Consider the following 12,946-nt stretch of genomic DNA (forward strand, 5'->3'; position numbering starts at 1 on the left):
AGTGCTTGTCTGGCATGTGTGAGGCACTGGGTTCGATTCTCAGCACCACATATAAACAAATAAATAAAGATCCAAAAATAACTAATAAAAATTTTAAAAACATTATCACTGGAGACACTGAGTGAAAGACACATGAGAATTCTCTGTGCTAGTCTATAATTTCCTGTGACTGATAAACTATTTCAAAAATAAAAAGTTACATAAAGGGCGGGGGGAGTACTAAAGCACTTTCCAGTGGACACAGTGCATTGTAAGTACTGAATCAAAGTCTACGGGAATCAGAAGGACACCAAAAAGGATCCTGGAAAGCAGAAGGAAAAGGTGCTTTGTCCTCTGATTCCCCACCCCAAAGCAGCTGCATATAAGAACCAGGGGCATATCCCACAGAGTGATGCAAAGAGGACAAAGCACCCTCTTCAAGGAAGGGGAGCCCAGTGAAGATGTGGCTGTGAGCCACCAGCCAGGACTGACTGAGGTACAAGAGCAGCACTAGAAAAGACAGCCCTTGTCAGACTGGGGTGGTGGGGTGCTGACATGGCACTGCTTCATAGCTGAGAACCCCCTGAAACATACATTTCTATTTCAATGACAAAACAACTCTTTGGATGTTGTCCCAGGCCCTCCCCAACCTCCTACAAGTATCCTTCCTCCTGTCCAGGGTTAGGAGAAGGACCTAGTATCACTTAACCCTTCTGGTAGCTCAAAAAGGGCTTGGAGCTTTTCTCTCCATACCCAATATAGACAAAAGGACCAAGTTGTTTGTGACTTCTCTATCTTTTTCTTAATATCATCACAAGCAAAGGAGTAAAATGCAGTGTTATCTGCAAAGAAAGTTGCAAATTCTCTAGGAAGTATGGTACTCACTCTGAGGAGGTGCTGTAGACACCACAGCCATTCCATGAGGGGCCATCCCTGAGGTCCCAGGTGGCGGCTGCCCCGAGAGTGCCATTGACTGCCCCATGGCACCAAGGCTACTCATCCCACCCAGGGACTGTCCTGGGCCCCGAGGAGGCATGCTGATTCCGGCTGCTCCTGTACCAGGTCCTCCAGTCAGGCTCTGCAGGGCATTCATTGGGTCTATGGGAACACAAGGCAGCAGCAACTCAGGAAAGTGCCCCTGAATTGGGCAGGCTCAAGGGTCACAGACCTCCTCCCATCTATATATATGCTTTAGCCCCACAAAGCCTCAAATGGTGAAAGCCAGGGTCCCAGAGCCTCCCAAATGCCGAGAACTCTGAGTGTATCAGTCACTACTGCTGGAATGAGCCCCTTGAAAGCAGGAAGCATGCCCCTCACTCCTATGCCAGGGTCCCAGAGCCTCCCAAATGCCGAGAACTCTGAGTGTATCAGTCACTACTGCTGGAATGAGCCCCTTGAAAGCAGGAAGCATGCCCCTCACTCCTATGCCAGGGTCCCAGGATTCACTCTGAGGGCTGGGATTGTGGCTCAGTGGTAGAGCGCTTGCCTAGTATGGGCGGGGCCTGGGTTTGACCCTCAGAACCACATAAAAATAAAGGTATTGTGTTGTGTCCATCTACACCTAAAAAAAAAAGAAAAAAAAAGGGGGGGGACCACTCTGATGCCTGCAGCTAATGTGAAAACAGGCTGAGGCCTTGAGGGCAGATGACAACCAGGAGGGACTTCCAGAGACAACAAAATCTGAGAGGACTTACTCCTTAGCAGGTGGGAATAGGATGGCTAGATCAGAAAAGTAGAAGGGGCTAGATAGACACTCCCCAGCGAGGGTACAAGTATGCCGACACATCAGTGCCCAACCTCTGCTGCCAAGTCTCTGCAGGACACTGCCCCAGGCCAGTCCCGTGGCAAGAACAGCACACCAGAGCAGACTAAGAGGTGTAGGAGGGCTCCATGGAGAGCTGAGGGGCAGAGCTCTCAGAGCAGCACAGCTCAGTGAGCAATGCCACAATCAAACACAAGAAGGCTGACCCATCATTACAACAGTGTGGACTCATGGCAAAAGGTTACTGCAGACAGGTATGACCTGCCTGGGTCACCCTGCCATAGAAGTGAGTAGTGCCTAAAGACTCCACACATCAAAGCCAGAGTCCAGGCCACATATTCTTGATCCCAACTGGCTCCATCTGTCTGAGAATCACTGTCCTGGTTGAGACAGGGCCCAGAGAGGTAGGGCACCTGGCAATTTTAGCTCTGCTGTCTAGGGTGATTCAACCCATATACTTTCTGACAGGTTAGAGATCAGCTGGCCAGCATGGATTTGCTCAATCCCTTCACTGGCAGCTCAGTCAGCAGAGACCACAGCTCAACTGCCAAAATTCCCCTTATGTGATAAAACCCTGAAATTAAAATAGAAACATTTCTGAACTTGTAAAGAAATCTTATATAACTTAAGGGAAATGAATTTACAGCTATTATCCAAAACATACTACTACAGATTATAGTTTTCTCTTAGGGAGCTCAGTATTTTTAGACAGTAAGAGCTTTGTGAGTTTTTATCATCTTTTTGGTGGATGAACCTGGACTGAGAGGCATAATCTGATTTCAGTTTGCAAGAAAATGAAAAGTGAAGGAGAGGTTGGGTCATGACTACTCAGCCTTCCCTCTGCTAGAGATCTTTTAAACATTCTCCTCAGAAAATGCACACAAAGCATGCACCATCTTATTCCTGCCACCCCAAATCGTAGGTTGGGAAAGACTTTGTTTTAAAAGAAAAAACTCTTACCACTGACAGAAGCTTGAGATTTCTTGTTTTCTATATAAAAAAAACACAAGCAGAAAAACAAAGTAAACAAACTTATATAAACACATATTTTCAGGGATAAGTCAGCTTTGTAGGCATTTGACCAGAGGTTATTTGCTAAAACTGAACTGACCCTGCCTAGAAACGAGGCAAACAGATCTCAGAGAGTCAACCCCAAGAAGCCACTGGTTTTGAAACCGCAGGAGGAGGTGTCAGTTCCTGACAGACTGAACACGCAAGAGGTCTGGGGGCAAAGGGCACCACTTGGAGGTTCACCTATGGCCTTTGGGAAATGTCCAAGTCTCAGGTACCTTGGGCCTACTCTGCTTTTCCTTCCTTCTCAGGCCCTGAGGCACAAACTGTAAGAGGACACCAAGAAACCATGAAAGATCTAGCTAGAATAGTCCTGAGAATTCATAACACCTCCATTTTCAGATCATTCTGAGGAAGAAGATCTCCATTTCCTAGGTGAAGGAACTGAGGCTGCCCAAGACCGACTGGTCTAGCTAGCCCCAGCACATGGGGGAGAATTTCTCTGATACCTGGTAGTCCTAAGCTTCCTCCTCAGCCTTTCCATATGAGTCCAGAACACCCATACAGCCATGTGTCACTAGATCAAGGTTCTGATGAGCACAGCATAGGGTAGGAGTGTTCATTTCAGGACATCCAGTTGCCTATTCCTCAGACTTTTAGTTCCTTCTCTTCTACTTTTCCCAAGTTCTTCCCAAATTCCCCAGAGAAAGTGAAATCCCATGAAGTCCACCTTGGTGACCATTCTGGTAAAAGGTTAGTGTGGAAAGCAGCAAACCCTACTGAGCTCAGGGATTCTCCATTATCTCTCTCTGCCCTCATTGACTGAAACTAAAGTTGCACCTACTTCTACAGCCTATATTCTGACTGCCACTAAACCAAAATGGAACAGTTCTGACCTCTCCAGTGCTTACACAACCAGGGTGGGTAGGAAGGCTGCTGGCTGGAGCCCAGAGTAGCCAACAGCATCAGTTTCCTTCAGAGGCGACCATCACCCAGGAACACTCAAGGTCCACATGATTCCACATAACATACGAAAGCACACACATGCAAAAAATCTGTCTCAAGATGTCTTGAAAACTATTTAAGAACTAGGGCCACTGCCTGGTCAGTCTGAGAGAACAACAGAATTCCCTAAGTCAGGGGGACACAACATGAGGTGAAGGGACCTCCACATGGCAGGGAACAAGGGGTGGGGACTTAGAAGGATGACCCAGAAGCTTCAAGTCACAGAAACACACATTTATATCAGGCCTATATAGGTGAATAAAGCCAACTATTAAGGAAGAAAGCATCTCATCTGTTCCAGGATAAATCGCTTATTTAAAATTGCACAGAGTGTAAAGCTTTCTATAAAAACAGAGATCAAGTACACAAGTGAAAACAGAAGTACAGTACAGACCACTTTGAGGCCAACATTTCCATGTCAGAATCAGCATTTTTGAGACTCAGGCTCTGGGAGGATGGAGAATTTGGAATCAAATAATATGCAGTGAGGAATTTCCCAGAGGCAGACAAGTTGACACAGATGTTCCAACTCAGACACCGAGATCCACCCAGAGAGCGGCCAACAGATAGCAATAGAACTTGCCTCTCACAGTGATAACAAACCAGAAAATGTGAAATCTTACTTACGAATATCTCGAAAATGGATAATGAGCCTGGCCACGAGGGAAAGGTATTCGTCCTAAAAGTAAAAACAGGAAGCAGTTTAAATCCCAAATGGAGAAACATGGCCATGTGACTCTTCCATCCCACCCCCTCAACCCTGGCCAACCAGAGGTTCTTCCTTCAAGGCTGCTGGCCTCTGGGGCCAACTGAAATGGCTGCAGTCATTCAGCCCAGCTCAGCCTCCTCTGGAATCCATCTCTCAGAGGAGAGCTGTCAGTGCTCTGCTCTGCTGCTGATAAAAGGCACAAAGAAACAAAGAAAGAAAGGTACAGAGAGCCTTCAAAAGGCAGCTCCTCCAAACAAATGGAAAAATCATTCAGCTGAGAGAGCTGGGAGTCACCTCAAGTCCCTTCTTGTCACAGAGGGCAAAATCAGGTCCAGAGAGGGCAAGAAGGTGGCCTAAGGTCAAGGCCTATCAGAAGCAGAAGTGTACAGGCCACTGCTGTCTTTACACTACTGGTATGGAAGAGCTTTTGTTTTTAATGACCAGCCTGTTGCTGCCTTTCCCTTGCTGATGTGGTATGTGCACACAAATCTGCATGGGGCACCCCTGGCTGTGCCTGCTGGGAATCCATGTTTCACTGCTAGCTACACAGGCAAGGGAGGGAGCAAAATGCTACTCAAAGGTGTCAGGTAAAAGCCACTGACTGTCCAGGCCCTGTCTAAGCTGCCACATTTCTGGAACTGCCCAGAAGGGCCTGCATTCCACTAATTGTCCTGTGGGCATTCAAGGGTATTCTGGGGAAATCACTACGGAGAAGGATGTCCGAGTTAAAATCTTATTTCAGAGAAGCATGCTTCTTCTCCATTAGAAATACCCATCCTTCTAACAAGGCAGCCCAGAAGGGGGAAGCCCTTATTCCTATGTTGCTGCACAATCATCCTCCTAAGTCACTGTGGTACTGAGGATCCACTAGACAGAAGACAAGACAGCAGAGAAAAGGGACAAGAAAAGAAACATGAATTGGGTGTGGGTTAAAACCTAAAGATACTGTATTTACATCATTATCACTCTTCACCTATTTCCACACTCCACCCCACTGCCATTTTTCAGCTAGGGTAATTAAAACAGGACAACAGGAAGGAGAAAAGGACCAGTGGAAAGAAGCTGGGAGGAATTGCTGAGGAGATGAAGGTAAAAGAAGGCACTGCTGGAGCACAGGGAGCCTCAGGGGGTTCTGTCAGTACTCTAACTTCTAATGGCCCCAATAATTTCTAGTAGGAAAGACAACAGCTAGGGGTAGAAGGGACCCCCATACATACTCAGTAGCCTACCAATGTCACGTACCTGAATGACCTGGGAAGTGGAAGCAATAGAAGTGTAGGAGCCAAAGGAAACCCGGGAATGGAAATGAGGCAGTCAGGTCTAGGGGAGAGAACTTGGAAGTCAGCCAGTCCACATCTGACCTCTCATTAGGGGACTGGACTACCTTGTAGGTCTGCAATACCTTGAAAGAATCTGTTGAGTTTTCTCTATTATCATGAAAGAAAAACAGGTTTACGTAGACATAAGACATTAGAAACGATGCTCAAGAGCATGTCCCTAATGCCTTCTGCACAGAAGCAGAACCTAGTTACACCCACTGCCAGTAGTCAGATGAGTAGACGTTACCATGCTATAGTGCCTACTTCCACCTGCCACTCCTGGCCCAGAGCTGGGAAGCCATTAAGGTCTAGAACAGCTCTGCAAATTTGACGCTCTGTGAAAAAGGGTCAGTAAGTCACCCTGATGGTCAAGAAACTTTCTAATGGATGAAACACATTTTTTATATTCTCCCAAAAGCAAGTCACCCAAGAATATGTGGGGCTAAGTTTACGGGTCAGTTCCAGCATTTGACATTACAGTGCTGATCCCCCAGGGCTAGGCTATCTTTTATGCCCCCAGCTGCTTATTTTCTGCTGTGAATGATGGTACCTAACTTACCTCCCTACGGGTGAGAATTTCCAGTCCCTGTTCAGACAGAGAGATAATGGTATTCCCTTGCTCCAAAGCACCCAATTTGCCATAATGGCCCGAGAAAAAAAGGGCAAGGGCAGGTAACTACTACCTTATCTTCCCTCCAACTCCTCTGCTCATTATCAAAAATTTAAAGTGACCAGGCTACACCCAAGTCTGTTATTACAAGACCATAAACAATAATACCATAGAGGCTGGGGTTGTGGCTCAGTGGAAGAGTGCTTGCCTGGCATATGTAAGGCACTGGGTTTGATCCTCAGCACCATATAAAAATAAATAAATAAAAGGAAGGTACTATATCCATTTATAACCCCCCACAAAATATAAAAAAAAAAAAATAACTCCATAACAAGAGCAGCCAACACTCAAGACACTCACCCGTGACAACACTCCTCTAAAGACTATATATATATATATCAATGCTTTTAATTACCCCAACTATCTAGTGCTGCTGATATGCCCAGATCACAGATGAGAAAATGAAAGCATTAAAAAAAAGCTTGAGGGCTGGGATTGGTAGAGCGCTAGTCTCAAATCTGTGAGGCACTGGGTTTGATTCTCAGCACCGCATATAAATAAATGAATAAAATAAAGGTCCGTCAACAACTAAAAAATATATGTTAAAAAAAAAGGCTCGAGGCATCTGAGAGGGTAGCCTAGTGGTACAGCATGTGCTTAACATGTATGAGGCTCCAGGTTTGATCCCTGGCACAACAAAAACACACATATACAAGCTTAAGACTCTGAACACATGCTTGACTTGTGCAAGTCTTGCTTGCACAGAGGCTCAAAAATATGCCATGAGTGAGCCTCAGAGAGAGTGGGAGAAGATTGCACACTCCTTATAAAATACCATCAACTATGTACTCTGTTACTAAGTGCTGCCTTTTGTGTAAGACCTGGGAAATCCAAATCACTTAAATCTGTCAAAAAGAAATACTGGAAAAATAAAACAAAATCATGGGTAAACAAGAAAGAGTAACTGGGCTGGAAATGAGCCTTTTCCAAACCTACTGGTCTTTGCCATGAAAACATGTAAATCTTTCACCCCTGAAAAGATAAAACAGAGTGGTGGCACATACCTATAATCCCAGCAGCTCAGGAGGCTGAGACAGGAGGATCCCAAGTTCAAAGCCAGCCTCAGCAACTTAGACCCTAAACAACTCAGTGAGACTCTGTCTCTAAACAGAATATAAAAAAGTTCTGGGGATGTGGCTGAGTGGTCATGTACCCCTGAGTTCAATTGTTGGTACCACCCCAAAAAGAAAAAGAAAACAGCACAATTCCCCCCAAATTCAAAATCAACCAAAACAAATGAGTTAATTATCAAGTCAGTGGTAGAAACATATAGGGAAAAGAATTCCTTTGAGTAGCCTTTTTAAAAAAAGGGAACAAAAAACCTAAACATGCTACAAGGAGTATATTTTAAAGGACAAAGCTGCAAAATATTCTCAAACTTCTAGTCCACAATTTATTACTAGTGGTATTAAGCCATTTATTCTGAAACCCTTTGAGAGTAAAGCAAGCAATTATGCTAATAATATTGAAAAACAAGATGTTCATAGTAACAGAAAAGACATGGTTTAAAACCAAAGTAAAAATCCTGCAAAGGTAATCTGAATTGGAAACATCACTTTAATAATACCTGGCTTTTTTTTTTTTTTCCTTTTAATTTTGAAACAGGGTCTCATGAAGTTGCTGAGGCTAGCCACAAATTTGCAATCTTCCTGCTTTAGCCTCCCCAACTGCTGGGATTACAGGTATGCACCACCTCACCTGATTTATGGGGCATTTCTGTTATTTCAAAAACATGTATTTCTTAGTTCTATTCACAAAAAGGCCCAAAAGCAATGAGCAGAGCTGAGTCCACAACTGCATGCACTGAATGCCATTTTACCCTCAAAAAAGGACTCAGGGATCCTTAGAGGAACAGGTAATCCCAGGGCCTAAATACCAGCAAGCTAGAAAACACTAAAAGGGTTATGTAAGGAGTCCTAAGAGTGCAGGGGGAATGGGAGCTACCACTGAAGGAGGACAGGACCATGTAAACATCAATGCAAACTACTACAATGAACTGAAATACACCAAATACACATCCCTGAAGTTAAAACGTTGCTCAAAGAAGAGAACCCATCTGTGGCCCACTGAGGGTACTCTTTGTCCTGGAAGGAATAATAACAGCATTCCTGATGGTCTAGAACAAGTAATACAAAAAAAAAAAAAAAAATTCCTCCCTGATGATAGATAATGCTTCTTGACAAAAACAAAAACAAAAACAAAAAAAACTTCCATGTAATAAATATGGAAGAGCCAGAATTAAAGACAGTTATCATTTTGTAATCCTTAATTAAACAATAGAATTATTGGATAATGGAGAACTTTACTAGGAGTCATGCTGCCACCCCTCTAAACCCCCAACAACTGTGCCTCACTGAAGCATCAAGTCACCCAGAAATATCAGAAAAGGTCATCCTAGGTCCATTCTTGCTAACAAGACTGTACCCCTCTGTTCTCTCATTCTAGAACCCAGTTCACAATGAGGGGGCAGGCAGGAGTGAGAGACCTTGCAGAAGACTGCTGGGCTGTTTTTTTCTACAGGCTGAGAGAGGCCTGAGGGGAGAACAGACCCTCATTTGGATCCTGATTCAAATAAACCAACTGCTAGGAAAAAAACTGCTGAGACGTGAATAAGGTCTTTACACTGACTGAGGTTGGGTTATTGTTAAGTGGGGCCCTGGTGCATGTCCTGTGTGGAGAAACTCTGCAGTTGCAGACATACAACACCATGAAAGCTGAGACCTGCCCTGAACAATTTAAGAGGGACACAGACAGGCCAAACTGCAACAACTGCAGACTCTACGAGTGTGGACATTTATGACTCTGAAAGTTTTTCTAACATATTTAAAAATCTATCAAACCTCAAGCCAAGGCAGCCCCAACAACATCCCTTACCCCTACCCACTCAAGAAAACCACGCTGGGATGGCAGATGCAATCGCCAAGGCTCAGGTGGCCCAGCCCTCTGACGGCGACACCATCTTCGAGAAGATAATCCGCAAGGAAATCCCCGCCAAAATCATTTTCGAGGATGACCAATGTCTTGCTTTCCATGACATTGCCCCTCAAGCACCAACACATTTTCTGGTGGTACCCAAGAAACATATAACCCAGATTTCTGCTGCAGAAGATGATGATGAAAATCTTCTTGGACATTTAATGATTGTTGGCAAGAAATGTGCTGCTGATCTAGGCCTTAAGAAGGGTTATCGGATGGTGGTGAATGAAGGTGCTGATGGAGGACAGTCTGTCTATCATGTTCATCTGCATGTTCTTGGAGGTCGGCAGATGAATTGGCCTCCTGGCTAAGCATGTATTAGATGGTTTTCCCTTCTCTAGGCAATGATTATGCTTGCATTTTCCAATATGTTAAGCAGCATGATTATTTGTGCCCTGGTCTGGAGATATTGGGAAAATAATTTTAAATGCCTATACATAATAAATACATTGTTGCATGGTTAAAAAAAAAAAAAAAAAAAAGAAAACCACGCTGCCCTGACCTTGCTACCAAGGACAGATAGACACATTCTCTACAACTTTCACTGATTCCATTTTTTAAAATATAAAAGTTTTAGCTGGGCATGATGGCACATGCCTGTAATCCCAGAAGCTTGGGAGGCTGAGGCATGAGGATCATAAGTTCAAACTCAGCCTCAAAGCCAGCCTCTGCAACTTAGCAGGGCTCTGAGTAACTTAGTGAGAACCTATCTCAAGGCAAAAACTAAACAAATATATATACACACACACATACACACAAATATAATCGTTTTATTGAAATATAATTCACTTTCCATAAAGTCCACCCATTTAAAGTATACCATTCAGTAGTTTAAATATATATATATTAGATATATATATAGATATATAGAGATATATATTTTAGTTGTAGTTGGACACCATACCTTTATTTTATTTATTTATTTTTAAGTGGTACCGAAGATCGAACCCACATGCTAGGCAAGTGCTCTACAGCTGAGCCACAACCCCATCAGTAGGCAATCACTAGTCAACTTTCCATCTTTAGTGGGCTAAATAATAGGCCCCGATATACCAGGTCTGATCCCCTGAAACCCTGTAAATGTTTCCTTATTTGGAGAAAGGGCTTTTTGCAGATGTGCTTAAGGATCCTGAGAAAGGGGAGTGGCCCTTAACTACAATCATATGTATCCTCATGAGGTGGTGGCAGAAAGAAATTTTACTCTCAAAGAAGGTGTTGTTAAGGTAAAAAATATGGCATTTATACACAATGGAATATTACTCAGCACTAAAAAATAACAAGATCATGGCATTTGCAGGGAAATGGATGGCATTAGAGCAGATTATGCTAAGTAAAGTTAGTCAATCCCTAAAAAACAAATGCCAAATGTCTTCTCTTATACAAGGGGGGTGACTCAAAACAGAGTAGGGAGGAAGAGCATGAGAAGAAGATTACCACTAAACAGGGAAAAGAGATGGGAGGGAGAAGGATACCCTCATCGTTATGCAAAATACATATATGATGGTGTGAGGGGGAAGGGGAAAAAAGAGAGAAATGTGTCACAATAGATTGGGTAGAGAGAGGTGAGGGGAGGGGAGGGGGGATAGGGAGGGAATGGGAGGGAAGAGGGGAATTGTATGGAAGTTGGAAGGAGACCCTCATCGTTATATACAAAATACATATATGATGGTGTGAGGGGGAAGGGGAAAAAAAGAGAGAAATGTGTCACAGTAGATTGGGTAGAGAGAGGGGAGGGGAGGGGAGGGGGGATAGGGAGGGCAGCAGAATACAACTGACACTAGTATTGCTGTATGTATATACATGGCTGTATAATCAATGTGATCTTACAATCTGTACATGTGGAAAAATGAGAATTCATACCCCATTTGAGTCAAATGTATGATATGTCAAGATCATTGTATTCTCTTGAGCAACTAACAAAAAAAAAGAGCAGAGAGACATTTTACCATATGATGCTGAGTCTTGTAGCCTGCCATGACACATTCATGTATCAAGGGACATCAGCAGCTACCAGAAGCTGGAAGATGTAAGGAAAATTGTCCCTGAGAGCCTTTAGAGGGAATACAGATGTACCAACATGGTGATTTTTGACCAGTGATATTGATTTTTAGACTTTTGGATTTTAAAATTAAGAGAAACTAGATTTGTTTGTTCAAATTATATATGTATGCATTCATTTATTTATTTACTTTTTTATGACATGGTTTCCTTATAGGAATGGGGATGTAGCTCAGTGATAAAGCAGTCTTGAGCTCAATTCCTAGCACTGCAAAGGAGAAAACAAAACAAAACAAACAACAAAGAAAGCAAGAGAGAATCCAAGTATGCACAAGCCAACAAAGGAGCTAAGCATCATGCATCCTTTGACTTGCCCTGTACTTGTTTTTTTCCACAGGTAAATTAGGGAGAATGTTGCTCTCTAGATGTTTGTAAAATGTTTCTCTAGGGCCTGGATACATTCATACATACAGCTCTTGAAAACTGAACAATTAGAATTTAAAATTAGGCTTGTGAACAAATGTTTACTAAAGGCAGTGCAGAAATCCTGACAGTTATACATTTAGATCAAACTCATCAAAGAAAAGCAACACTGCTAATGATGATAAGAACACTGGAGCCTCCTTATGAACCAGCAGCACCAAGCACAATGCCAGGACTTTCTAGGAGATCTCAACAGTTAAGAAAATGCTCATCTTGGGCTGGGATTATAGCTCAGTGGTAAAGCACTTACTAGCACATGTGAGGCACTGGGTTAGATCCTTAGCACCACATAAAATAAATAAATTAAATAAAGGTGTTGTGACCATCTAAAATTAAAATATCTTAAAAGAAAAGAATATGCTCATCTTTTCATGTGTTTACAGCTTCTAATGTATACTTTATGCTTTTATCAGTTCTAAGTATCAGCACTTCGAACGCCTGAACTCTTGGGCAGGTAAACTCCCTTGATGCAATAGAAATAGCAGAAGATATATTCAGATTCAATGAAAAGCTGGATCTTGGGCTTTTGAGGTCCTTAGAAAGGCTGAAAGTAGGCAATAAATATCAGACGAATATTTGTAAATCCCTCCCCCAATGAATGGGCCTGATTATCTATGCTCTTGCTCATTTATTCCAGCTGGTTGGTAGTTCAGCTCTTGTTCCTCTTTGATTGATCATTCCCAAGTGGCCTGCCAGTATAATGCTCTCTGCTTCTTTTGTCAGCGTTCACTTCTGCACTAGTCAATTCATAATATACGTGAATACACACATACATATACACAAACACATACACATACCTTCGACACACACACCCCTTGTGTCTCACCCTTACTGAGGCCTCCAGCAACTTAGTGAGACCCTGTCTCAAAATAAAATAATAAAAAAAATACAGCTGGAGATGTAGCTCAGAGGTAAAGGGCTCCTAGGTTCAATCCCCAGTTCCAAAATAAATAGATACAGTCTCATGGAGCATGGTGGTGTACACTTATAATACTTGTGACCTGGGAGATTGAGGTGGGAGGATCACAAGTTTG

At 43.2% G+C, this 12,946-nt stretch overlaps 1 protein-coding gene and 1 pseudogene across 12 annotated transcripts in view; one reads left to right on the forward strand and one right to left on the reverse strand.

The window, feature by feature from the left end:
- The window catches only part of Med15 (mediator complex subunit 15), a 79,665-nt gene that overhangs the window by 38,522 nt on the left and 28,197 nt on the right, over positions 1 to 12,946 (reverse strand). For 8 of the 12 annotated variants that reach the window (XM_026401701.2, XM_077796164.1, XM_077796162.1 and 5 more), the window contains exons 3-5: positions 4,385 to 4,436; positions 2,702 to 2,731; positions 865 to 1,077 (exon numbers count right to left, since the gene is read on the reverse strand). In XM_026401701.2, coding sequence (XP_026257486.2) covers positions 865 to 1,077; positions 2,702 to 2,731; positions 4,385 to 4,436 — 295 coding nt within the window. The remainder of the gene's footprint in view (positions 1 to 864; positions 1,078 to 2,701; positions 2,732 to 4,384; positions 4,437 to 12,946) is intronic. The other 4 variants (XM_077796168.1, XM_077796165.1, XM_077796167.1 and 1 more) reach the window with 1 other exon arrangement.
- Positions 9,359 to 9,895, forward strand: LOC144253660 (adenosine 5'-monophosphoramidase HINT1 pseudogene; annotated as a pseudogene).

This window comes from Urocitellus parryii, chromosome 3 (assembly GCF_045843805.1).
Source record: "Urocitellus parryii isolate mUroPar1 chromosome 3, mUroPar1.hap1, whole genome shotgun sequence".
NCBI classification, from domain to species: Eukaryota; Metazoa; Chordata; class Mammalia; order Rodentia; family Sciuridae; genus Urocitellus; species Urocitellus parryii.